The sequence below is a fragment of the Doryrhamphus excisus genome, chromosome 5 (assembly GCF_030265055.1).
Source record: "Doryrhamphus excisus isolate RoL2022-K1 chromosome 5, RoL_Dexc_1.0, whole genome shotgun sequence".
NCBI lineage: Eukaryota > Metazoa > Chordata > Actinopteri > Syngnathiformes > Syngnathidae > Doryrhamphus > Doryrhamphus excisus.
The window spans coordinates 7982176-8008335 of record NC_080470.1 but is presented as its reverse complement, the minus strand read 5'-3'; the positions used below and the strand labels follow the sequence as shown (position 1 = coordinate 8008335).

At 40.2% G+C, this 26160-nt stretch overlaps 2 protein-coding genes across 5 annotated transcripts in view; one reads left to right on the top strand and one right to left on the bottom strand.

Moving 5' to 3' along the window:
• The window catches only part of si:ch211-191a24.3 (tensin-3), a 24178-nt gene extending 2881 nt beyond the window's left edge, over positions 1–21297 (bottom strand). Inside the window, exons 1-11 of one of the 4 annotated variants that reach the window (XM_058072983.1) lie at positions 17609–18054; positions 16285–16336; positions 15068–15837; positions 13429–13565; positions 11722–11803; positions 10901–10969; positions 2438–2594; positions 1947–2374; positions 669–752; positions 447–584; positions 250–345 (exon numbers count right to left, since the gene is read on the bottom strand). In XM_058072983.1, the coding sequence (XP_057928966.1) occupies positions 250–345; positions 447–584; positions 669–752; positions 1947–2374; positions 2438–2594; positions 10901–10969; positions 11722–11803; positions 13429–13565; positions 15068–15443 (1567 nt within the window). In that variant the 5' untranslated portion in view covers positions 15444–15837; positions 16285–16336; positions 17609–18054. Of the gene's footprint in view, positions 1–249; positions 346–446; positions 585–668; positions 753–1946; positions 2375–2437; positions 2595–10900; positions 10970–11721; positions 11804–13428; positions 13566–15067; positions 15838–16284; positions 16337–17608; positions 18055–18093; positions 18140–21073 lie in introns of those variants that run through there. The other 3 variants (XM_058072985.1, XM_058072984.1, XM_058072982.1) reach the window with 3 other exon arrangements.
• The window catches only part of LOC131129419 (PH domain leucine-rich repeat-containing protein phosphatase 1-like), a 15710-nt gene continuing 10604 nt past the window's right edge, over positions 21055–26160 (top strand). Inside the window, exons 1-5 of the mRNA XM_058072981.1 lie at positions 21055–22996; positions 23948–24144; positions 24333–24458; positions 24586–24734; positions 25731–25877. Of these exons, the coding sequence (XP_057928964.1) occupies positions 21382–22996; positions 23948–24144; positions 24333–24458; positions 24586–24734; positions 25731–25877 (2234 nt within the window). The 5' untranslated portion in view covers positions 21055–21381. The remainder of the gene's footprint in view (positions 22997–23947; positions 24145–24332; positions 24459–24585; positions 24735–25730; positions 25878–26160) is intronic.

Sequence of the window (26160 nt, the reverse complement as noted above, 5' to 3'; positions counted from 1 at the left end):
GACTTTAGACTTTCATAAGACTACAAAAACTAGGTGAGCAAAGTTAAACTGCTGACAGCACTGCCAAAAAATTAATACAGGCTGTGTATTTGACTTATTTTACTAAAACTACATTTCAGATTTCAGTCATCAATATTGTGTAAGCATCATTTAAATAATTTACATCTTGGTTTAACATTTCTGTTTTGGTCTTCAAGTAATTGACTGGAATTATCTCCGACATTTTGATTGCAGCGGGAGTATTCTCACCAAAGTACGGCTCATTGGGGCAGCCTTTCAGACGAACTCCTTTCTGTGTGCACTCGATCAGAAAATGTCGAACTAGTTCATTGGAAAGATCTCCAACTGCATAAACACAACACAAACATTACATTCGTAATTGTTCCAAAGAGATTTACAACACATATTCAAGACTAAAATAGGTACTATGTTACACTTCAGCTTACCTTTTTTACTGTGTGTACTGTGCAACACAGATGGAGGGGGTATGGCTACCTTCATAGCCAATCCATATGCCCCGCGGAATGAATGACTGTCTCTTACAATGAAAGAACCTGCTTCTTTATCTTTTAACACTGAAATAGCTGCAAAAAAAACAACAAAAAACATTAGAATTGTAAGAAATACTGTTAAAATACTGGAAACAACTATTAAAGATCAGTATTTACCCTGGTCTCTGGAAATGTCAGGCTTGTACCAGAACTTAGAAGTGTCTTGAACAAATTTCACAGTGTCCTGCTTAGTGCCAAACTCTAAAAGAAAGAGTAAAATATACTGGATCACAAAATTCATACATACAGAAACAAAAATCTAACATTTCAAGAATAATAAAAAAAAACAACAACTTAAAAACGGGCCATAAGCCTGGCTATATCACTGTAGCTCAAACCGGCCTCCACCATACCCAGTGCCCAGAGATGTTCATGTGATAGACATGGCATAATGCCGTTCACTGGACTAACAATGCTGGCTTTTTTTTTTTTTTTACCTTTTTTATACCCACTGAGTATTGCGCAATGTGTTTTTGATCCACTTTTGCACAGAGACTAACCCATGTGGAATGAATTGTGACATGACAACTCATGATCGAAAGTACCCAAGCACTAACTAAGCACAACAAAGTACAATGTGCATACTTTTCTACCTCAAATCTTCTATTAACTGTCAGTATATTTTCGTAGTTTGCGCTTATTAAACTTGTTTACAACCAGTGTTGTAAAATCAGTGTTGCCAGGTTCACTTACTCGAAGCGACTTTGGTAGTTTTTTTTTAGTCAAGCCACTTGCAAGTTCTCGAGAAAAAACCCTAGCCTTCAGTTCATTTCATTTGATATACACTTACTACACATTCACATAGTACTTATGTATTTGTACATTATAATAACAGATCCACAAACAGTTCTTACATACGGCCATTAACATGTGAAAACAGTGCAACTTGTTCAAAATTAATTTTGTCGTTTTTATGCTTGAGAATGCTTAATTTAGGTCAAAAGCATGTCAAATTTTCTTGGGAAGTAGTCAGGGGTCTCATTTAAAAGTGTTGCTATGCATTGTTGTGGCTCATTGTGTGGAGGACTCAAAGGCAGAATTGGCAGGCAGTTCTCAAGGTAAGGTAGAATACATGGGCAGGGGTCGGTGCACAAGATCAGTTCAGAAAGGCAAAGGCATTCAAATACAGCAGGCAAAATGAGAGGTCAAAAACCAGGCAAAGCAAAAACTAGAAGTGCTAGGATGTAACATAGGAGTACAACAAACTAGCAAACAGCAGGAGGGTGGAAGGATAGGGTATAAATAGGGCAGAGGTAATCAGAGGTGATGAGAGACACCTGTGCAGAATCAGGCAGGAGGCGGGACTTCCATGATGAGGGATTGGTAACAGGTGTGACAGGACCTGTTTGCTGTGGACACAACCTTCCTAAATGAGACCCTGGATTGTATGAGTACCTGTTCCGCTTGATGGGGCCCCGCTTAGACCCTTGTGGAGGTCAGAGGTCAGTGACGTCAAAGGTATGCTGACACAGCTTCCGCTGTGAGGACTTGAACACCCGCTCAGAGAAGGCGAGCAGTAGCCAAGCTCACCACCGTAACCCCCTCTCCCCTTTTCAGGCAACAGTGGAGGGGCATCCGCTTCGCCACCGAGGCTCAAGTCCCTGAGGTCCCCCATGGCTTCCAGGAGGCTGTGCTCCAGGTTGCCATTTAGCATCAATAATGAAGAAAAATCTGTGGTGTCTGTCTCCATGTGGATTTCTGGATTCCTGCCTTTAAGCGCCCCCCGAGGAGAACTGTGGGCATTGGGTGTGCTGCGCTTGGTCGGAGTTGAGGGCTGCGAGGAGTTTGGAGTTTGCTGGTGCCACACAGGAGACGGCTTGCAGCTGCATAGAAAATAAAATTTACATGCACTGAAAACACAGCAATGTTGTGTATGGTGTCTGTACCTGTCTGAGTGTGGGAGGGGGCTGCTTGATGACACAGAACACATGGAACCAAATATCCGCGGACAGGAAGCAGAACTCGCAGACATGTCTGATCTGAATAGCTCTCCATCAATAGAATTTCCTGTGTGGTTTCCACTGTCCAGGAAACATCGAGAATCTAGAAAAAAAAGGCCAGTTTTTAACGTCTTGAGTAATGTTAAATATTAGGGACGGATGTCAGGACACTGTTTGATAAATTGCCAACTTTTTATTCATTCAATTCAATATCAACAGATCAACAAAGGACTGCAATCGATCTGTGGTGATGGGTTAAATGGCAATGACGCACATTGCAACAGTGCTTTGAGGTCATGTCTGCACAAATTGCTGGGTTTCATGTGACATAACATCAGGTTGTTGTCGGCCCCACCTCAATATCGGGGCTAAACAAGCACATTTGTAAACACAAGTTAAGAAATACTGCACACACTATACATCTCATTAACTGCAGCCGAGTATGGACATGATCCAGTTTACAGTGAGCAACATCATGCACAATTTATACTAAAAATAAAACAAATAGTTTTCCTTTAAAGACAATAGCGCTTCAAGAGTATGCCAAAAAGACTTGGCACAAAGGCACTGGGGGTTAAGCTTATTCAGGTTTCTGATTGGCCAAAATGTGCATCACAGCCAGTGAAAGTGTTTTTATGTGGTGTGTACATAATCCGTGTGGTTCGGCCAGCCCTGCGTTTGCCATGGACTCAAACAAAGTTCCACAGATTGAGAGTTGAGAGTGCTAGCCATTGAGCTAAAATTTACAAACAATGTCACTTTTCAGAGATATTGTATTTGAGTGATTCTTATTTTACACAAATATCCCAGCATGACAGTAGAAAATTGTAAAACATAACAAAAAAGACAGGCTGCACAGCGGACAAGTGGTTAGCGTGCAGGCCACACAGCTAGGAGACCTGAGTTTGTTTCCACCCTCGGGTATCTCTGTGTAGAGTTTCCATGTTGGGTTTTCTCCGGGAACTACGGCTTCCTCCAACATTAGGTTAATTGTTAAACCAAAATTGTCCATAGGTATGAATGTGAGTGTGAATGGTTGTTTGTCTATATGTGCCCTGTGATTGGCTGGCAACCAGTACAGGGTATATCTCGCCCGAAGACAGCTGGGATAGGCTCCAGCACGCCTGTGACCCTCATGAGGATAAGCGGTAAAAAATGAATGAACACTGAAGACGGCATTTTAAGGTAAAAACAAACATTTCCAACATAACTGAAGCAATGCTTTCAATGACGGAGCACAAGTGAAGCATGCAAAAGTGTGGCATGTAATCTTAAACATCCCAGTTTGACATCCTGACATTCCTACAGCAGTGTGTCATGCAGCAAACATGAGCACAGGCAAGCCTGAAGTAGCATGAGTCACTGCAAACAGTCAAAGAGCTCCTTGTTCTGACAGACGCCCCCAGCCCAACCCCCCCCCCCCCCCCCCCCCCCCCATCACTCCCACCTCTCACCCAATCGTTTCATTCAAGGAATGGAGATGAAGGAATTCGGATGAGTCCAGCCTTTTTTTCAAGTCATTTCACATGTAATGCTCAACACGCATACAATAAATCATCTTAAGCTTATACAATAACACGTGTGACTTGGACTGGATTTATTGTTTCAACAGCATCCATAAATCAATGCCACCAAAACTAAATATAGTAAGAGTAAACACTGGAAAGAAAATCTGTTAGTCTGCATTCATTCTTTACTTTTGCACCATTATAGAGGTGAGTCACCAAATCGCAGAGCTTTATTTATTCTTATATTGTCTACTATATTGGGTAATGTGAGGTGAACGATGATTATAGGGTGTTAGTTCATGTCTTGCTAAAACTTGCATTGCTAAAACTATACTTAAAAGGTTGTAAATTTTCGACAATAATATTCTAAAATATTCAATTCATGAATAAGGACTCTTACATCACACAAATTCACTTGGGTTTATAACTGCAAAAAATGAGGGATGTATATAAAACATGCATATTGACAATAATTAATTAAATTAATCAATTTAATTAATTAGGCGGCACGGCGGTCTGGTGGTTAGTGCGCAGACCTCACAGCTAGGAGACCAGGGTTCGGTCCCCGCCCTCGGCCATCTCTGTGTGGAGTTTGCATGTTCTCCCCGTGCATGTGTGGGTTTTCTCCGGGTACTCCGGTTTCCTCCCACATTCCAAAAACATGCTAGGTTAATTGGCGACTCCAAATTGTCCATAGGTATGAATGTGAGTGTGAATGGTTGTTTGTCTATGTGTGCCCTGTGATTGGCTGGCGACCAGTCCAGGTTGTACCCCGCCTTACGCCCGAAGACAGCTGGGATAGGCTCCAGCATCCCCCGCGACCCTCGTGAGGAAAAGCGGTAGAAAATGAATGAATGAATGAATTTAATTAATTAATCAATAAATTTTACTGTTAAAATAAAAATCATAGAACACACATATTGACAATACTTAAATTAATTAATCAATTTAATTAATTAATCCATTAATTTTACTGTTAACAAAACAAAAATCATAATTGCCCCCACATCTTTTGTTTAGTAGTTGCATTTATTACATTTAGATATTCAAAATAAATAAGTGTATTCAATTATTTTATTTTTCTTTTAAAACATTCAAGCTTATACATTGTTTTCTACTCCTTTGCGCAGCTCTGAGTGAACACAAAGCCTGCTCAGTTTGTGTCGAAGCTCGTTCACCCACTTCCAGATGGAACATATTCATGCGTTCATGAGGGGGTAGGCGGATTGATCCAAATAACGATAGTAGTGATATCAAAGGTAGTATCAGTACTGGATGGATACCAGTGGGGTCAGGCTATACTGCCAGTGGCCCCCACTGAAATTGATTTTAGACCCCTGGTCTAAATAAAGTTGATTTTGCTGCATTTTTATACTCAACTTGTACTTTATCCTGCAATTTGCAACATCTCTGCCACTTCCATTGCATTTTTTGGGAAAAGCTCCTTTCAAATCAGGGATTTAAGGCCACAAAAATCTCAAAAAAGACCTAAGGGACTACACTACTTGAATTTATAGCTAACATGGCATCCATCCATCAGCGCGGTGCTCAGTTGGAGCTTACACCAGCCGCTTAAAAGTCAGATAGGAATGCTCGGAGTTAGTCCTACATGAGAATGTGATGAGTTTTCTGTCATTCATTTCAGTCCGTTAAGCTCAGTGATTGCAGTGCCTTCCCGCCAGTTTCTATTCAAAGCTGTGAACTCGAGGAGGCATGTGGCAACCACATTCCTCTGCCCTCACTTGATGTTTGGACAGCCAGCTTTATCCACTCAACTAAGGGGCAGTGATGAGCCAAGTTATGAGGCAGCTGAGGAGGAATAATAACCAGTGGAGAGACGAGTGTGAAGGGCAAGAAAAGTACATGGAAAGTATCATGGTGACATCGCTGTGTTGTTGACAGATTGATGTTTATGAGTGAATATATTATTTTATTCAAATTAATAACAGATTAAAAAATAAGTATCATAGTGATTCACTACATGGCTGAGGGGCTGTGTGATGCCTGCAGCATGTTGATGCTGAAGTAGATTACCGTACTTTCAAATTCTATCCAAGGTATTTTGATATATTCCACAGAAAAAAGTTCCAGACAATCGACTTTTGCAGCTATTCAAATTTCCTGAGACGTTGCCCATATGGTGGAGTAATCATCTCTTTTTCTTCTAAAGTATGTATTTAGGAAAGTAGCCAGTGTTCAGTCTATATTTTACACGAGGACACTAGAATCATGCAAACATTGAATAATGCAAGATTTTAGTCCTGCAAAGTAAATCTACCTTACCTTTACTGTATGTAAAATCACAGTGTGTTCTACTTGGTGTGTGGTATATCCGCTAACATTTCCCTCGAAGCATTAACAAGTCTGGGTTGTTGTGGGTTGTGACAGCATCCATCTATTCATCCATTCATTCATTTTCTACCGTTTAGCCTAAAGAGGGTCACGGGGGTATGCTGGAGCCTACCCCAGCAAGAGGTGGGGTACACCCTGGACTGGTCGTCAGCCAATCACAGGGCACATATAGACAAACAACCATTCCCACTCACATTCATACCAGATAGACAATTTTGAGTCAATTTTGGAGTCGCCAATTAACTTATGTTAATGTTATGTTAACTATGTTTTTGGAATGTGGGAGGAAAAACCCACGACTGTGTGGCCAACATGCAAACCACTCGCCTAACATGCGGCCGGTTGTGACAACCTGAAAAATAAAAATACCGTATTTTCTGGACTATAAGTCACTCCGGAGTATAAGCTGCACAAGGCCAAAAATGCATACTTAGGTAGAAAAAAACATACATAAGTCGCACTGCAGTATAAGTCGCATTTTTTGCGGGTAATTCATTTAACAAACTACTTGACCAAAACAGACATTAAGTCCTCTTGGAAGGCAAGTTCTAACAATAAAAGACTAGAGAACAGGCTGAATAGGTGTAAGATATGCTAACACAATGGTTATTCAGCGACACAAAAAACAAACAAGAACAGAAAAGGTGTCCAGTCTTTATGTAACATAAACAGTTTTTTCATTTATAAGTCGCTCTGGAGTATAAGTCGCAGGAACAGCCAACCTATGAAAAAAAGTGGGACTTATAGTCCGGTAGTACGGTATATGATTATGACTATGGAAAAATGTTTTTTACTTACAAATTAAAGTAATTAGTAAGTAAGGTGGCAAGCGTAAAACAAACCTTCCGGTGTTTTCAACACAAACTCACAAATGTTCCTTCACCTGCTGTTATGTGTACTACACAGAATAGGGTTGCACTGGGGGGGTGCTGTGTGTCAAAAATAGATATTTCTATAGGAAATTGATATGCCTATGGATTTTCGTGGTGGGTCTGGAATGGAACGCCCTGGAGAAGCAGGGAACGTTTGGAACGTTAGTACAGAAAAATAAGTTAATTTATAAGCGGCGGGCCACTTTGATACATTCTGTGCATACTAGTACAGGGGATGGTGTGGTTGTGCTTGGTTGCTATGGTAACTGTACAGTGTTTGTATTAATATACATTTGCTCAGTGACGTGTGGTGAGGCTCATGGCTGGTGAGGCACTTACTCCATTGGTGTTTTTTTTGCTTGCTCATTAAGAGGCAACAAAAACAACTGAAAAACATTTTGTATATGAAATTTTGTCCGATATGCTTTGGTATATAATTCTCCATCTGGACAGTGAAATACATTTATTAATTCAGCTGAGCATATATAAATATATAGATATCAGGAAATTTCACATTCAGACCAGTCCAGGGAGTGCCCGCGACTTTCATGAGGATAAGGGGTACAGAAAATTAATGAAATGAATGAATGAATGAATGAACGAACGAATGAATGAATCATTCTTGTTTCGCTAAAACTCACTGAACAAGCAACTCTCTTTCGCATTCATAGCGACTGCTGTCACAGTCTCGTCTGTACCCCACCGTTCGCCCGAAGTCAGCTGGGATAGGCTCCAGCCCACCCCAGCGACTCTAATGAGAATAAGCAGCATATAAAATGGACGAATGGCATCATAGAGAGCACTGAAGTCTCCTGTTTACTTTGATACCAAGATCATCCATGTAGACTTTGTAGATGCTGAGAAAATCATGTATTACTGTCCTTTCTAGTCGGACTGGTGTGTGTCCCACCTCGTCTGTGATAATGAACCGATAAAGTCTGCTTGGATGAGAGGCGGAACATCTTCTAAGACAACCTGAACAGTGTAGTTGTTTTTCTGGGGACACACTTTGGACAGTAAATAAACTACTATCCAGCAAATTAAACCATTCCCATCAAAAACAAAGAATTACCTCGACATACAAAACCTTTACTTCAATGGGTTTTGCAGGTGAGCGTGTTTTGAAGAGGGGAAGGCCATCTGGGATGAATAAATGCCAAATATTTCTGCAAGACTGAAGGATATTTCAGTGCGTACTCCTTTAAAATCTCAGGCAAGGACAGACTACACAAGAGAATAAAAGAGATGAATAACATAAGAGACGTGAGCATACACATACCAAGAGATGCAGTCATGATGTGACACCTAATAGGCCAGTTTCCTGTTTGCCCACAGATCTCCTGCTGTTGTACGCTGTAGCTTCCAGTGTGAATGAAACACTCCTATTACACTTGGTAAAACTTTCTTCTTCTCTGGGTCACTTCAGTGTGCTAAGAACAATCTGGATCCTGTCTCACTCCAGCTCTTTGTCAGTTTGTTGCGTCGCCATGGCTAATTTCTTCGTCCCACTGATGGAAAAATAAGCTTGTTGTGACACCACTCGACTTCTGTGTTTCCATGGGGGGAGGGACACAGCGAAGGGAGAGAGCGCTAGAGAATACCCCCACCTCCAACCTCTTCATGCCTCCCTCCTCCTCTTCCTCTGACTGACCACTGAGCATTGTTGAATCTGGGCAAAGACTTTACACCAATCAGAATGGATTGCAGGGAGGTCAAAGGTTACATGTGGTATTTTATGGACTACAGAGAAAAGAGGGTGGGGATCGTGGTGGATGTTGGCCGGGGGGGGGTTCATGTGGCCGTTTCTATGGCCTCTCTGTCAGGGTATGTGTGTCCACTCCTACCATCTGCTCGCAACAAGAAAGGGGCGGACAACACTGAAACATTTCCGAGTAAATACAGAGCAAGTATTGCAAATACCGATACTGTAACCAATACTTTTTTCTTCACATTTTTCACGAATCTTGAAATATTTTGTAATTTTGCCAATAAATTGTTGATCATGATTATAATCAGAATAAAACAATGGACAAAGATATTAGACACACACTACACCGTTCACAGAATACATGAAGGACGAATACAAGCTAGTCTGAATGGATAATTTCCTCTTCCCCTCCCAGATCTCCTTTGTAACAGCGCATGGAATCCATGACCTCTCTAACATTCATTAGAATATTGGTGGGCGTTTTTTCTCTTTCTTAGATTTTTATGCTGTTCATTTTCACTTACACATGGCTTTCATTTTTTGGCACTCTTCCACTTACAAGACATAATTAAAACTGCAAAAGTAACTAATCCTTGTCAGTGTTGCTGCGCAGGCACACACTGCATACTTGCCCCATACATGCTATTTTGAAGTCTTTCTTGTTTGAGACGTTAACTTTTTTGTAAATAAGTAAATATTTTTTTATTGTTGTGATAATACAGTGGAACTTTGCTGGAGGGTTCAGCCCAGTCATCACTTATCACTTCTTGCATCGCCATAGCCTCTGGTCATGTTGTGATTACAGTAATCACTGTAAACATGACATGAAAATAATTGAAATGCCGAAGCTAACTGTCCCAGTGGGACAAACAGATTCTTTCCCAGACTGTCATCTGGCTTTTCAGTGGTAAACAGGAAGCAGTGGTCTCTGTGAATGGAGAGAGGGTCGTTGTTTTCTTGAAATAGTTCAGCCCAGACATTTGGGAAAAGAACGATTACATTGCTTCGTCTCATGATGCCTCTATGCTCTTTCTAAACGTGGACAATAAACAAACAGACATGCCATCATACATATCAGACTCGATTTGTTATTAATAAACAGCTATGCGTCATATGTAAAGGGCAGACTTGTCATTGCATAACATACTGTCTTTAGAAATTTATGTATGAGTTGCAAACTAATATAGCAAATAAACCCTACTCATTGCATAACAGACTGAAGTCAATATTAGTAGCACAGTGGAAAAACGGATAACCTAACAAACATGTCTTTAGTATACTGTATTACCAAGATTAAACAAACTGCCAAACCAATTTCCAAAAAACTACAGTATATCAGCTGGTGGCATGAGAAGGGGAAGAAATAACACTTAATAATACTTTTTAAATACTTAATAATTTACTTTTACTTAACCATGACCAAGTCAACAAATTACCAACACAAGAGTTGTTTAGCACGTATCTCTTTAGGCACTTGTCCCTCAGGATGTCCCAGCAACAAAAGACCCTCCCCTATACCCTTGTCCCCTTCCGGAACAGGATGTGAATGGACATCCTGTCAGCAGAGGTCTTCCTTTATCACCCAAATATATTATTAGATATCCAGCATCAACTGTTCTCCGTGATCTACTTTTCAAACAACCATCAAAAAGACAAAAATCATAAAGTTAATTAAAAAGACCCGGATACTGAAACAACAGAACAAGATCTTTCTCTCCTTTTACCAGACATGATTTACCAACAACAAAGTCATACCCACATTGCACACCAATAGCAACAACATACTTGCCAGGTCTGTGTGTGCGTGTGTACGTGCTATGCCAAGACAACATTCCAGCCAGCTCTTGAACCCTGTCTAGCAGCCACCAGCAGTGGATGTTTGAGTTCAACCTTCCTTGGCAGTCAAGCAGAAAATCCAGTCTACATGCTGGCACCTCTGCATATGTAAATGCTCACAAAGAAATCGTACCTTGTGTCCAGTTGTCTTTTCCCCACTGGCCACCAGTCTTGACATGAGAAAATTCAGAAAAGTGTTCCACTGGGAAGAGAAAAATGAAAACAGATAAGATTCCATAATATACAAAAATGGAAAATGTTCAGACACCCCTGCTGTTGGTGCTCAGGGGTGTCTGAACATTTTCCATCAAGGACCAACCATTTGTTTTCTATGCTGCTTATCGTGGACTGGTCGCCATGGCACACATTTATCCCTTTCGTTTGTCCTTTGTAATGCATTTGGAATTGTTTTAAGCATGTAAAACTATAATTGTAAAAACTATAAAAAGGTGTTGTATTAACATTTTTGGGAGTCAACCACTTATAGACAGGCAACATACTGTAGCTGACGTCGGGTTCCGTTTACCAAGCGAACAGAGGAAGGGCACCATCACTTTTGTTCTTTTTAGTTAACTATTTAAGTTTAATCTTCATTATGGCAGATTTGTCTGACAGCAGCGCATAAAAGAGAAAGTGAAATTGAAGTTAGACATGGTAAGACGCTCGGTGAAGAAATCAACATCGGTTGCATGGCCCGTCCAAGCTGCTGCAAAGTGCCAACCCGTATGAAGGATATAGTGGCAAATGGTCTTTCACTTGTGTAGTGCTTTTGCAGTCAGTATCTTGCCCAAGGATACTTTGACATGATCACAGGAGGATGGAGGATCGAACCTGCAACCTTTAGGTTGGAAGACGACCACTCTACCACCAGAGTCATGCCACCCCCTAATATAATAGGAAATAATCATAGGAAATCGGAAATGTATGTCTGTAAACATGATGATGATCTCTTACCATAAGGTGTTGGCGGAGACACTGGGAAGGCTGGAGTCGATGGGACAAATTCAGAGCTTTTGCTTGGTCCACTGTTGTTGTGCTTGAGCAGAGAAAACAAGGAGAATAATCAATAATTCTTCCACTGTCATATGAGATGATAAATTCACATACACCAGCAGATAACAGTCTTGTGACGTGTGTGTGAGTACAGGCTGTGTTTGGAGTAAACAAGACTGTCTCTTCAGGCCAGCCAGCTTTAAGAATAAACAGAAAAAGCACAACTAAAACACAATAAGAAAAGAGAGAAATATATCTCTAAAGTCAATCTAAAATATGTTGATATGTTAGTTTACAACAAATCAACAAAATAATCAGTGCATAATATTTGTGGTAGTTTTTAGGAGTATTTGATCCCCTCCCGACCAGCAGGAATTTTGAGCCCCACAGACCAGTTATGTGCCCATGAAGCACACAAATTAATCCTGTTTCTTCAGCAAGATGAGCGCACCGGAAATTTGCTGTGGGGCTGCATGCAAGATCTCATCATGTGGGGATGGGATGATTCTGGTCTGATCAACCCACAATTACAATACATGGGATGAGCTTGCTAATGACGTCAAGGGCATTGGGACCACAATTAATAACACACTTTGCTGGGATGAACTGAAATTAATTTTTCAATGTTAATTCATTCATTCATTTTCTACCGCTTATCCTCACGAGGGTCGCAGCGGTGCTGGAGCCTATCCCAGCTGTCTTTGGACGAGAGGTGGGGTACACCCTGGTCGCCAGCCAATCACAGGGCACATATAGACAAACAACTATAATTTATCAATGTATTTAATTTAATGTTTTTTATGTATTTTTTTAATATCCTGTCTCTGTTCTAAGAAAGCTGTCAAAACATTGTGGACTGTTAAAGTCTTTGGAAGAAGGTGAACATCAGCAAGGGATCAAATAATTATTCTTACATACAATATGGTCTAAAGTTGCTTTGTTATTCATGCTTATATTTACATTATATATATATATATATATATATATATATATATATATATATATATATATATATATATATATATATATATATATATATATATATATATATATATATATATATATATATATATATATTGCACATTCTCTAAAATGTATGACGTGTGCATACACAAGTATCAGATTCCTTTATGAATAACAAAGAACCGGGTTGCGTGTGTGCTGCTCAAGATAATGTTCTTGATAGCATTTCTCCAGTGGAGTATTTTCTGATACAGTACCAGTGAACATTACTCACATAAGTCAAATTTTTCAACCCAAGTGCAGTAAATTGATGTACTTTGGTAGACTTACATTTTTGCCAAGTCACCTTTCAGTCAATCATGAGCGTCATAATTCAGAATGAGTTTGAAGGTCAACTTAAACCACTTAAAACATTGACCATATTTTAAGTGGTCATAGACGATTAAAATTATACTGACAATCACCATGACCAGATGCACTAACCTACCCTAAAACCGAAATTGTAGTATTTGTTCCATTAAATTATACTTTATTTATTCCTGACAATCTATTATGTCCAGATGTATGTTTTTTATTTTGCCCAATCAGATTTCAGCTTCTATGTGTTGCTACATCAATGTAATCTGCCCAGGGACTTCAGGTCTTTATGTCAAATAAACCTGTGTTTACCATCAAATTATGTGTCATTAGGATACTGAATTTTACCTGTGACATTAAGAAAGGGGGACTGTTGATCAAGGAATCCCCTCCCCCTCTTGATCCTGGACCATGCCAACCAGGTTTTAGCATCCAAAGACTAGAGTAGTCAGTCACGTCGCTGACCTGCTTCTGCCGCTTCCAGCCTGAACAAGAGTAGAGACAAAACCAACGGTGAAGGTGGGGACAAGAGCAATGTGGAATCAGTCAGCCAGACAGTGTAATCAAGATACACTATGTTTGCCACTGTGAAATTTAAAAATACGGTTTGCATTTTGTATGTACCATACCATTACTTTGGTTTACTGTTAGAACCCTCTACTGATGTACTCCGGACTAAATTAAAGCAACTGTAGGGCATACTGTACATAAACCCCATTGAGAAATAATAAGTGTTGGTCACAATTAAAAAAAACAAACCCAAAACAAGAAGTTAGGTATTGAGTCGGGAACATTGATTGCTAGTGGGCAGGGCAGATAAACTGGAAATTAAGGTTGCTTAACAGACAGGAGGAGCATCAACTGGGTAGATGTGTAGATGGGTAGAAGTGCCACTCTGTCTGCTGAAAACAATCATATTACCTCTCAGAGAAATATTAAATAAGTAATGGCCTACATTTGTTAAATGCAAACTTCCCTTTTTGTGTCCTGCTAGAATTTCATTGATCCATTAAGTATCTGCATGGCTCGTCTAATTGTAAGAATGCAGTCCAAAGAGGCAGGACAAAGGTATCATGAAAAGCACAGCGGGAAGTATCATGTTTGTCCAACTTCAAAAGCATTCCTAATCACTTACAAATACCTGACTCAAAACATCTACAACATGTAATACAAACATCTGTGCACGTAGTCATTGTCCAAGTATCTTAGCTGTAAAACATCAGTGTTTATTATGCCCTTGAGAAATATTTATCACCAGTCCACTGACAGACTATGTGACCCACTGTACATTAATCTAAACACCTATTCTACATTTCCTGTGTTCGAATTCCACTAAATGGGTAGGAATGACAGAACCTCTGTTTCCGTGATTTAAAAAAATGCAGGGTTAGAGGTTATTACCAGAAAAGACACAACCTTGCATTGCTGCATCACCACTGGTCACTGAAATCACTAAAATAAAATAAATAACTGGCTCTTAAATTAACCATGGCTATGATGGAAGTGTTGCTTTTGCACACTTAAATTTGGGAAGTGGTGACATTACATATTAACAATGAATTTTTTTGAATAGAGGATAGTCAGAGATGAAATGTAACTCTTACTCCAGGCGTCACCACAGTGGAAATGAGAGACATTAAACCTGTCATTATTTGCCAGCAGGCTTAAAAAGCATTGGCATTGAGTCATACATTACATTATTCATTTTGAGACTATGGCACAAAAATAGGAATGGAAAAATTTGAACAGTCTGAACAGCACACTGCTTTTGTCTTATCCACTTGTTCAGATATTTGAAAGGTGAAAGTAATGTATTAACTGAATGTCCCACCCACATATTAAAATGATCAAATTATACTGTAGTACTATCCTACCTTATTACTACCATACCCGTACAAACAGTTGTTGATCTGTTGAACTTTTAACAAAAAAGTCTGCCGTCCGTGTTATATAATTGAAACAAATCGTTTGTTTTCAAAGGTCTTACCAGTTCCATGAGTATTTCCTTTATCACTGAGGCTGCTGCTGTTGAGGGAGGTGGCTCGACACATAGGGGGACAGCCAGTAGGAACAGGAACAAAGGCAGGGTCCAAATCTAAAATCAGTTGGTTCAACTGTTCTATTGAGTCATCTATGTCCGTAGATAATGAGGCCAACTCATCTTCTTGACAAGTATTTTTGGAAAAAGTTGAGTTCATTGTGTCTGATGTGTAACCCTCATCCAGCAGACCTCTCTCCACCGGTTTCTGGCTGCTGATGTCTCTGGTCGGTGTATGAAGAGCCAGCAAAGGTGACAGCTTCTCATTTAGCACTCTGTCTGAGCTGTATTCTCCATTTAATGTTAAGTTATTTTCAGTTTCCATTTACAGCTGAATCCTGGTGTGAGTGGAGTGGACAGCATGAGCTGATGTCATGTGCTCGTCAGGGTGCTCAAAGGAGCAAATGTTATTCTCCATGCCTGAAGAAGGAGCTGCCATGCCATCTCCTGTATCCTCATCTTCCAGTATATTAGTCTCCCTTTCACTGGATGAAGCTTCTCCATTTGCAGACATTCCCTCCTTTGTTCCATCAGAGGAAGCCATCTCAGTCATGACTTCCACAAGACCTGTTGCCAGCTTGCCTGGTCGTGTCCTATGCTGTTGTTGCACTCTTACAGCCCAACACAGAGGCCTGAATTATGGCCGATAGATGGAACTCATTCACTGTAGATAACTTATTCCCCTCATCTTCTTCTCAGCCCGGGCTGTAGATGTTCAACTGTGAAGACATAATAACTGTGCTCAGTGCCACGTTTAAATGGATGATCAGATACAAAGGCAGCCCAACAATGTCAGGGTGCAGGTTTGGAATAATTCAACAAATTTAACTAGAATCTTTACTTATTGGGGATAATTTTCAATCGTCACCAAACTGTGCACCCTCAAAGACCTGCATGTTTCTACCAAAATAAAGGTGTTTTTCTTTAGTTTTACTAGGGACTTAAATGACTTTTTGTGAGTAAAGCACAAATCATACAAAAATATACATATGTAATTTCAATTTTAAATTTGGCTGATCCAAGTTAGGATTGTTTAGCCCGGGTAGGCGTTGGTATTTTACTGAGTGCCATTTTGGTTTGCTGAGAAATTATGTATATTTAGCAAAATCAATATCAAACATATCATATCACACATACTGGTCTACAAAAACAGTAGTGGGCTTTACCACAGAGATACGCATTGTGCCTAGTCTGCTGGAATTTCAGGAAGAAGAAGAACTGTGAAAGAAAACATGGAGAAAGGTAGATGGCTTCTGAGGGGGCAATTATTTACTATTACAAGAAGAATATCTTGGTATGAAAAGAAGAGGACCACAAATGTGCACCAGCTATTGCTCCAACTTGCTGCTCCTCGGTGCCTTTTAGTTATGATTATGGCTCTGGATTCGAAGGGTAACTTGTTTTTTCACATGAAAATGGAATGCACTAGCAGTGTCAAACAGCTTTGCTTTTCTATTTTTCCTTTGATTACAGTGTAAGCGATTTACAATAAATATTTAAAATGGTAAAAATAATACAGTAATCCCTAGTTTATTGCAGTTTATTGCTGTTGCTAGTGTGCATTTCACGCAAAGAGCATGTCTGTCAAAGACGTCTGCCAGAGGTCAAGAAGAGCTGATTGCTCAAGCATACAGAGAACACAGTCAGGCATTCTCATTCACTCTTACTGTTATACTTTAACAGACACAGGCAGCTACACAATACACTCCTTGTTAAAGGCATGCTTGAAAATAAAATATTGAGCAAGGTCTTTCCTGATAGTACGTTGCATTTACAGTTCTAGTTAGAAGTTTACATACACTAGAACACAATTTGGGGCCTAAAAGTGTTCATGTGAACACTTTTTTCCAGGATAGAATCATAATATTATTCACTTGCACAGGAGTGAAAGTTATTTACTATGGATATCTCACCACTTTGCCAAGGCCTGGAAATTGAATAGGATGTTCACATGCAGGGATACAAGTGTCACTGCACAGCAGCAAAGAGGACAGATGGAATCCTGCAGAAGGACTACCTTCATTATTTAACTTTACTGAAAATCAATTTGGACCTATGTAAATGGTGTTTCAACAGAACAGTGATGGCAAATACATATGAAAACTGGTTTTGAAGTGGATAAAGCAGGCTATAAAAGCCGACTACTTTTGCTAATTAATTCATATGATATTCATTACAGTGTGAAGTGTATGTAAACTTCTAACCAAAACGGCACAGTGCACTACATACTGCTTGCAGCAGACCATACAGTGCATACCAGGACTAGAAGAGCATAGCCTGTTAATTCAAGAGAGGCAATAAATACCAGACATGCATGGTAAAATAACCAAACTGATCCAATAGAACTCACCCATTCAGGTGCACCCACATATATAATACATTTTTAAATTTACATAAAACATATTAGAGGATTAAGCATTATCATTAATATAATCAGAGAAGCACATTACAGTCAGTTCTAGCAAAGGGTATAAAAGCAGCCTACTGTACCTGCGGTCAGTAGAAAACTTTCACCTTCCCTCTTTAGACAAGCAGAACAATAGCATAGCTGCTGAGTTCTCCCATCAGAGTATGCAGAAGAGGAACAGATGATGACAAACAGGAAGGAAAGAGATGCAAGGACAAGAACAGAAAAATAAGTGATAGCCAAGGAGATGGTAAAAAAATCAGCCTCTTTCCTCTTTCAGTATTACTCTTTCTGAATCAAGCAGTCACCAGAGGAAAAGCAACTTTTAAGGTGATAACAGTCCACACACCCTCGGTCCCTCCTATGTGTCTACCCTCCCGTGTCCCTGCTACACTACTCCCGCGCATCCTGTCCCAGCTGTAATAGGTATCTGCAGAGTAAGTGAGTAAAGACTCGTAACCATGCATTGTTGTGTATCAGAGGAATAGCGAGGTTGAGGGTTGATCATCCACACCATCACATACTTAATTAGGTAAAAGAGTTCAGACTGCACCCACAATGTACTTACTTGTCAGGAAACAGCATGCACAAAGACCTTGAGCTGCACAAATATGGAGAGGGGAATGTAAACATGGGGGCGGGCTCTGAAGTGTCTTGTGTACAGAAGGGGGAGGTGAAAAGGCATGGACAAATTGCAACCTGCAACTTGAACCTGAAAGGCACGAGACAAGCTGGAATTTGGGAGACAGGATCCAGATAAAGAGAAAAGAACCCAAAATGAGAATGTGAGGGATAAAAGAAGAAGGCACACAGATAGAAATGAGGGGATGCAGCTTCTGAATGGGCTGAGAGGATAAAGTAGTGTATTGGAGAACCCCCTGTGGTTGAAAACCATAATAATCAAAAACAACATCATGTTGTGTGGGTGTTGCTTTGTTAGGGTTAGAGTTAGAATTAAGTTTCACGAGGGTTAAGGTTTTCGATAGGGAATATCCTGTTTTGGTTCTTTTTGTTTTTTATAGAAAGTGATGAAAATGTCCTAGTTTTCAATGTTTTTCACTGGGCCATTTTCTGATGCTTGCAGCATTGAAATTTCATTAAATTGGGGATCATGCACAACAGCTATTTTTTCATTTCAAACTTGTTTTGTACAGGTTTGTATATTTCAGAGTTATACATTTTGAGTGTTGAGTTGGTATGTGATGAGTTTAGTGTTTTTAGTAAAATTTTCTTAGTAAGATGACACTCACACACACAGATGACTGTCAGACTGTTATATTATTATATTGTTATAGTATATAATGACCTCCTGCATTTTTCAAATGGGTAGAAGTTGTGAGTGCACTGATGGCTCCTGATTAGCTCCTTCTACTGTTTCCTCACTGACATGCAATACATACAATATTTAAAAAATGAGTAGTAGTTCTGAAGTAAAGGTGATGTCACAAGATTAGAATGTAGCCATAAATTAGCCCCAAGTTGCTGCAAAGTTATTTAAAAGTAGTTTCTTATACACCAGAATTTACGGTAAATGGAAAATCTGGAATAGGATTGTAGTCTGGCTGTTCTGTAGGTGTTCGTCATTACATCCATTCCCAGGAATGTCAGAGGCCATTGTTACCCCAACAGCTGCAAGCTGCCACACTGATGACCGCACAATTACTCTCAAAACCAACCACATTTGATTCCAAAATCTAAGAAGTTTTAGCTCCAAATAAATTAGAAGGAAAACATTTTAGGTTTGTCAGAGAGTGACTGGATTAGGACAGGAACAGAGTTACTCATTTATAATCAATTTCTGTGTAATGTAGGTATTTATTTGTCCAATGTGGCACATTCATTTTCTCTGCTTTAATAAACAGGCGTCTATGTACTTTTGTTCATGTAGTGTAGAACAGTCAACACAATGGGTTAAATGTGTTTGTTGACATGTTAAATAATTCTTATTAAAGTGGACATTTTAGAACATTCTTAGCCACCTACTGTATGTCATGACGGGAGTTTGGGGCTTGGGTTTGATTCAAAGATTGAGGCAAATGTTTGCATTGTCAATTCCTGCCAGACATGTCACTGCCAGTACTTCCTGCTGAGAGACTGAGAGAGAAGGCAATATTTACATTGCTTCACAACACTGCCCCCACATGGTAATTTATTGAACTTGTGATGCTAGTTTTTTGTCTTTCATCTAGTACTTATTTTCTGACCCGCTTTGTTTAGGGCCACAGTTGATCTGGAGCCTTGTCGGAGGACTACACCCCTCTAACCATATTTACACCCATATATGATTGATTGATTGAACAGGTGACAAAGATTCATATGGATGTGCAGGCAATAATAAATATAACATTAGTGGAGTTTCATAAGTTTGTGACTGCTTGTAAGCAGTTGTTTGCAGCAGAACTTAATAAGACAATTTTTCAGAGATTCCAGAAATGTTAAATTAACACAATAACCAAAAGTGAACTCCAGAAAAGGAAATTTAGAATAAACACGATAGAAAATAATACAAATAGAATAACATTGGTTGAAAAAGTAACTCATAACTGTAAATTGTGTATTTAGTTCCTGAGGGTATGAATTTTGACAGTGTGGTGCTGTCCCAAATCCATTATGTGTGTTATGTACTTACCTCTTCCTGCTCTGAGCATGTAAGGTACACCCCACGTAACACACACAAACACACACATGCACACAACTGAACGTTTTTCCTGACCATCCGCCTGCTGACTAAGAGCCTTTCCTTTCTCAAGGTCATAGCCTCAGAGGAAGTTGTAATGACTACTTGTTTGCTTGATGTTTTTCTGCTACTCTACTGAACAGGATCAATATATTACATGATATCACATATATTGGGCCCGAATTTGGCTAGGGACATGTGATGACATTAGGTTTGTGGTTTAAGTCAAGAGTAACAACATATAAGTTGTATTTACACTTAAAAGATGGTAGTTTGAATTTAAGAGTATGAAAATTAAGTTGTGACCCCACATTTAAGTTGATAGTTTAATTGAAAAGTAGAAAAACACAATTAATTCACTAGATCAAATGTTACAATGGAGTTGCTGTTGCAGTAACGACTGTTACTGTTACAGTGAAACGTGTCACAATAGTATGCACTGATTATGTACTGATATCTGGAGTAGCTATTTTTGTAAGTAATGCAATAATTAATTACGTTCATGAAGGAATAATTCATTATTAATTACATTCCTTTTGAGGGGAAAGTAACTATAGTAACTATAGGCACTTACTTTTTCTTTAAAATAGTATGACAAGACAATAATAACACTCAACCTAATGTATTATACCGACTACAGTTGATTTATACATAAACATTTACAAACAATATATTCCTCAACTGGCGTATGTGCTACCCTGGAAAAAAGAAAGTGAACTGAGACAATAAAACAGCATATCCTTGGTGAATATATACGGTCGACAGTTTTCTAATTGTTCTGATCAGGAAGGCACATATCCGAGCGTTTGTTTTGACCCCGAATGCGCCATAATTCATATCCAATGAGACCCGCCCTGCCCTGCTTACTGACCGTCAATCATCTGTCTCTCCATTCTCCAACAGTCAACGCCTCCTCTCACTGGCTTCCATGATGACAAACTACATCTGCATTTAACATTTTTGCTCTTAGTAGAGCGCTAAAGGCGGTATTTAAGTATGGGTTGATCTGGTGCAGTAACTCTTTGGACGAGCTACGCAGCACCTTAGCATGCTAGGCTAACGGAGAGCCACGTTCATTTGACTGGCCGGAGTGGTAAGTAACTGAGCAAGCTAAAGGCTCCACGCTAACGAAGGCGAGCATTCACCTGCAGGCTGTCTTTGCTAACCACCGCTAACGGGATGGAACGTGCGAAGGAACACGAGTGTGGGGCCCTTTCAACTTCGCAAACACCGCAGTGGACGCCAGAGTCTAATAATGACAGCGGTCCAGCGAAATCCAGTGGATTTACAGCGATATCTGTCGGAAAGCGACCATCCATCGGGGAAGATGAGGGTGGAGGCGCTGAGGCAAAACTCTTAGGGAAAGGAATTGCAGCCACCTCCCTTCTCCAGATTGCAATAAGGAATGGGATCTATCAAAACCAAGTTGCTAACGCGATCGGTGGCGCCAAAAATAACATGTCAACAGCGAAGACAGGTAACATCTACAGTCTGTCATCCGTCAACAGCAGCACTTCTGCCAACTCTTTGCTGAGCAAGCGACGCCAGCGGCACAAGAGGAATCTGTCTTTGGGTTCCCCGCCGACCAGCTGCTCTCCCGGGGTGTCGGCTGCGGAGGCGACCAACCCCGCTCCCTCAGCCTCACCGCTGAGCACCCTCAGTCTGGATAGGAAAACGTTCCTCAGACACAAGCAGTCAAAGCAACTTTTGGCCTCCGACAAGGGATGGGTGAGATCGGACCTTAAACGGGGGTGTATTCATGTCCATGATTGGCTCACGCCCTCCTACCCACGACCGGTCCTGTGCACGGTGGATACTACTGCCAAAGAGGTGGCCAGTAAGCTGGAAGCAAGTAAAGCTGGAGCTGTCTTGAGAATCAATTGCATAAATACTGTTGATGTAAATATCTGTAAGACTGGTAGTAATGGACAGATTGATGACATACATCGTGTAGGATTGGATCCCAAAGACATAAAGGCAGAGGAGAATGAATGTCTGCAGTATAACAGTCACACAAAACATTATTTTGATGCTAAACTGTTTTCTAATCCATTTTTAGATGATAGAACTGCAAGTAACTCTTCATCTGAGGTTTGTCTGAATGACATTGGCGTGGATTTGAATTTGAGTGTAGCAGATGGTTACATAGCCTACTCTGGATCCGATATAGAGAGTAGCACTTGTGAGGACTTCAGCTTAGGAGGACCTAAAAGCACAGTACACCAGGACTCGCTAAGTGATGGCACGGGTTTGGGTACGGACTCATCAGCATTGAGCCCAAACTGTGACAGTGCCCCAGAGGGACCTGACCCATTTGAGAGCTCCTCTGAAGAGATCGAGCTCACATCCTCACCAGCCCATTCCGCATGTATTTATCCTGCAGACCTGTCCACTGCTACAGACCTCACAAATACACCAGAGCCGTTGATAAGCACACTCGATATTGACAGTGGGGCTACAGCTGGTGACTGCAATGATTCACCCCAACTCATCAAGCCTCCATCAAAATGCTCCAGCAGCTCTCTGACTCGTCCCCTAAGCAGCCAAGCATCAGTGCAGTCTGACACCGAGGTTCCAGCAGGGAACAGAGGCTGGCCAGAGCACAGCAGTGCAAGTCCAACTCCATCTCTCTTTGTCCAGCTGCACGGTGGAGTTGTGCGGCATTTACAGGATGAGGAGAAGCCTTTGCAAATATTAAATGAGTACCTGACTAACTTGGGCTTCGAAGACCCATGGAGGGTGCAGGAGGAGGGGATGAATGCTGGTATCGGCTGCCTGATTCGATTCTACTTTGGTGAGTACTGAGAAATGAATGCACTTATTTGTGTATTGTATGTTTTTAAAAATGTTTCATTTCGTTACCACAAATCATGAACAATAGGTGTCTGGGAGCTGCTATTTTGCTAGATATAGCAGGCCAGGTTGTTTTTATTCTGGGTGTTCCATGAACCCTATTGTGTTTGTTCAGTATACAATTGTCCTAGTGGGACAAAACTCAGTGTTGTGCTTTTCTCTTTGTACATAGAGTAGTAGTGAGACACATCTGGAGGCATCAGGTGTGCTCTGCTACATACTCAAAATAACAGGTGTATGACATTTTAAATGTTATTTTGTCATGGATGATGTTGTCACTGCATCTAATAAACTTGTAATACTCGACTAGTCCTCGATCAATTACGGATCAATCTTGTGTAGCCCTCAGTTTTTTTCCATTAAATTACTTTAGTTATTAAATTATTAATTGCAAGTGATAGAAAAAGATGGAGACAGCTGCTGCACATGTCCACGACCCCTGACTTTCAGATGTGAGGATGGGGCGAGGCAAAGCATAGGCAACATAAGATTGTACAGGTTGTCATAACGTCTGTCACTATAGTACGTATATGTAAGAAGAGAGGAAATCATTCTGATTGTGCTTGCCCATGAGAGCAGCTGTAAATTTCAGGAGACCCTGAAGGTTTCATTTTAGGACCAGGGTCATTTTTCTTGGTTTAGCACCTTAAGGTAATTAATTTATTGATTATTGTGACAGGCGTCTCAGCTTTTCCCCTGTTCCGAGATCACCACAGCAAGTCAATTGCCTTACAATAATCACTCTTTACTAATTAATCCTTCCGTATTAATCCTTAGCAGGGTTGCGGGTATACTGGAGCCTATCCCAGCTGACTTCGGGCAAGAGGCGATCTACACCCTGGACTGGTCGATAATCACTCTTATGATATAACAAGCCTTTCTCTCTTTTCAGGAAAACCTCGAACTGTAGGTGGTTCAGAGCGTGTGCAGCTCTCTGGTGTTTTCAATGTCCGCAAAGGGAAGCTGGCGTTACCTGTCAACCGCTGGTCCAAACGTCAGGTCACTCTGAGCGGAACCTGCCTTATTGTGTCTTCTGTGAAACACGCACACACAGGCAAAATCCATATCCTCCCCCTTATTGGTGGCAAGGTATGTTATGAAATCCAAGCAAGCCTTGAATTGCATTATAGGATATCCCCATTTGCATCCCATGTCAGTTGGGGTTTGAGAAAAAGGTTCTGAAAATTTGCCTTAGTCTTTGTCTCACAGTAGATAAGAGAAGACATGATTTGCTTGTGTTGTGTTGTAAAGAATCCACTTCATGTTCCTTATTGCAGGTTGACGAGGTGAAGAGACACAGCCACTGTTTGGCCCTGAGTTCAGCCGGTCCCCAGAGCCAGACCTACTATATCAGCTTTGACTCGTATACAGAGCACCTACGCTGGCACAGAACGGCCTCAAAGGTGTGAGACTGTACTTATGTGTGAACTTTACTTGATACCACCACCAAATGAAAAGAATGTGTTTTTAATTTGACACCACGACAATTCTAACTGAACCTTTTTGCTGTCCATCCTCCTGCTGAGTCAGATTGTGTCCCAGAGGGTGAACTCAGTCGACCTGTCATGCTGCAGTCTAGAGGAACTGCCAGCTCAGTTGTTTTTCAGCCAGGACCTCACACATCTCAATCTCAAAAACAACTTCATGTCCTTGCACAAAGGTGTTCCAGCACTTACCAGGTGAGTTTTCAGGACACACCACTACACAGTGTATGCCATCCTATTTGAATAGGTAGGCATATTGTGTAGCCTGCCAGTACACAGCTAAACTTTTTCTTTCTTTTTTGCAGTCTTAATTAACTACAATACATTTAAAACTGTAAAAAAATCCGGGCCAAAGTACACATGACCCGTATGAAGCCGGCCAGTTAATCCTAAAGCTCAACTATGATATTCTATGATAACAATATTTGTATTCAGCTATTTTGCCATCCGGGCCAGAAATGGCATGTCACAAATCTCTTTCACACATCCACAATTGGCACATTTATTGTTATGGTAATGATTTTGTTAATTTCTAGTGACAGCCAGTGACCAGTCCAGGATGTATTAGTGAGGACAAGCGGTATAGAAAATGGATGGATGCTTAATGGTGTTACATTAAAGTACATCACATGTTTACGCTTTGACAAATTAATTAATGTCCGAAACGAAGTAGGAAGAAGCCAACCTTATGTAATTCCATGCCTTCACTGTGTATCAGCAATTGCTGATAACTTGCTCATTTCCTGTGTTTAACATGTATGCACAACATAAAAGTGCTTAGTTGTAGTGTAATCGGTGTTAACGATTTTTCAAATGAAATTGAAAACTGCTGACAGGTAATTCTCCCAACAACTTCTCAAAACAATAAATAGTAAAAATAATTCTGCAATTTAGAGCTGTGGTAATAAACATCCTCCTGCTTCTTACTGCAACAGGAAAATCTATGATTAATTCATAGATTTCATATTAATAATCATGTTTAATATTTAACTACAATTGACACCTAAAACATCACATGGTTTGTAACAAAACCTTTTTTTTAAATTTGTGTTTTTGAGGACTTGGCCTGATGAAATCAATAGTGCTTGCTCAAAGTAACATTCAGACCTTCGTCCTTGGTAATTTGCTTTGACAATACTGTGGGCATCTTCAAGAGGTTTCACACTGTTTTTGATTCAAATCTCTTTGCAGATTTTGTAAACTGAAAAGCCTCAGTTTGTCAAATAATGAACTGTCGGTGTTTCCACTGGCCTTATGTGACATCATCTCACTGACGGAGCTCAACTTGTCAGGAAATAACCTTTCATCTCTTCCAGTAGAAGTGGGAACCATGCTTAAGTAAGTTGACAAAAGTAAAGACGACAATTATGGGCAAACATTTATGTACGCGCATCATGGGCATGGATGTCATATTAATTAATTATGTATTTTAACAATTTTCCAGGGTCACTGATTTTTAAAAACAAACATTGTATGTTGAAGTTTGAATGTCCAGTGAGCTTATTTATGACTGTAAATTGGTAAATTGGTTCCAGACCTGTGATAAGTGAATTGTCATGAAATAGAATTCCTTATGTATGAATGGAATAGTTTTGTAGTTAGAGCCTAGAAAACCTGTTCA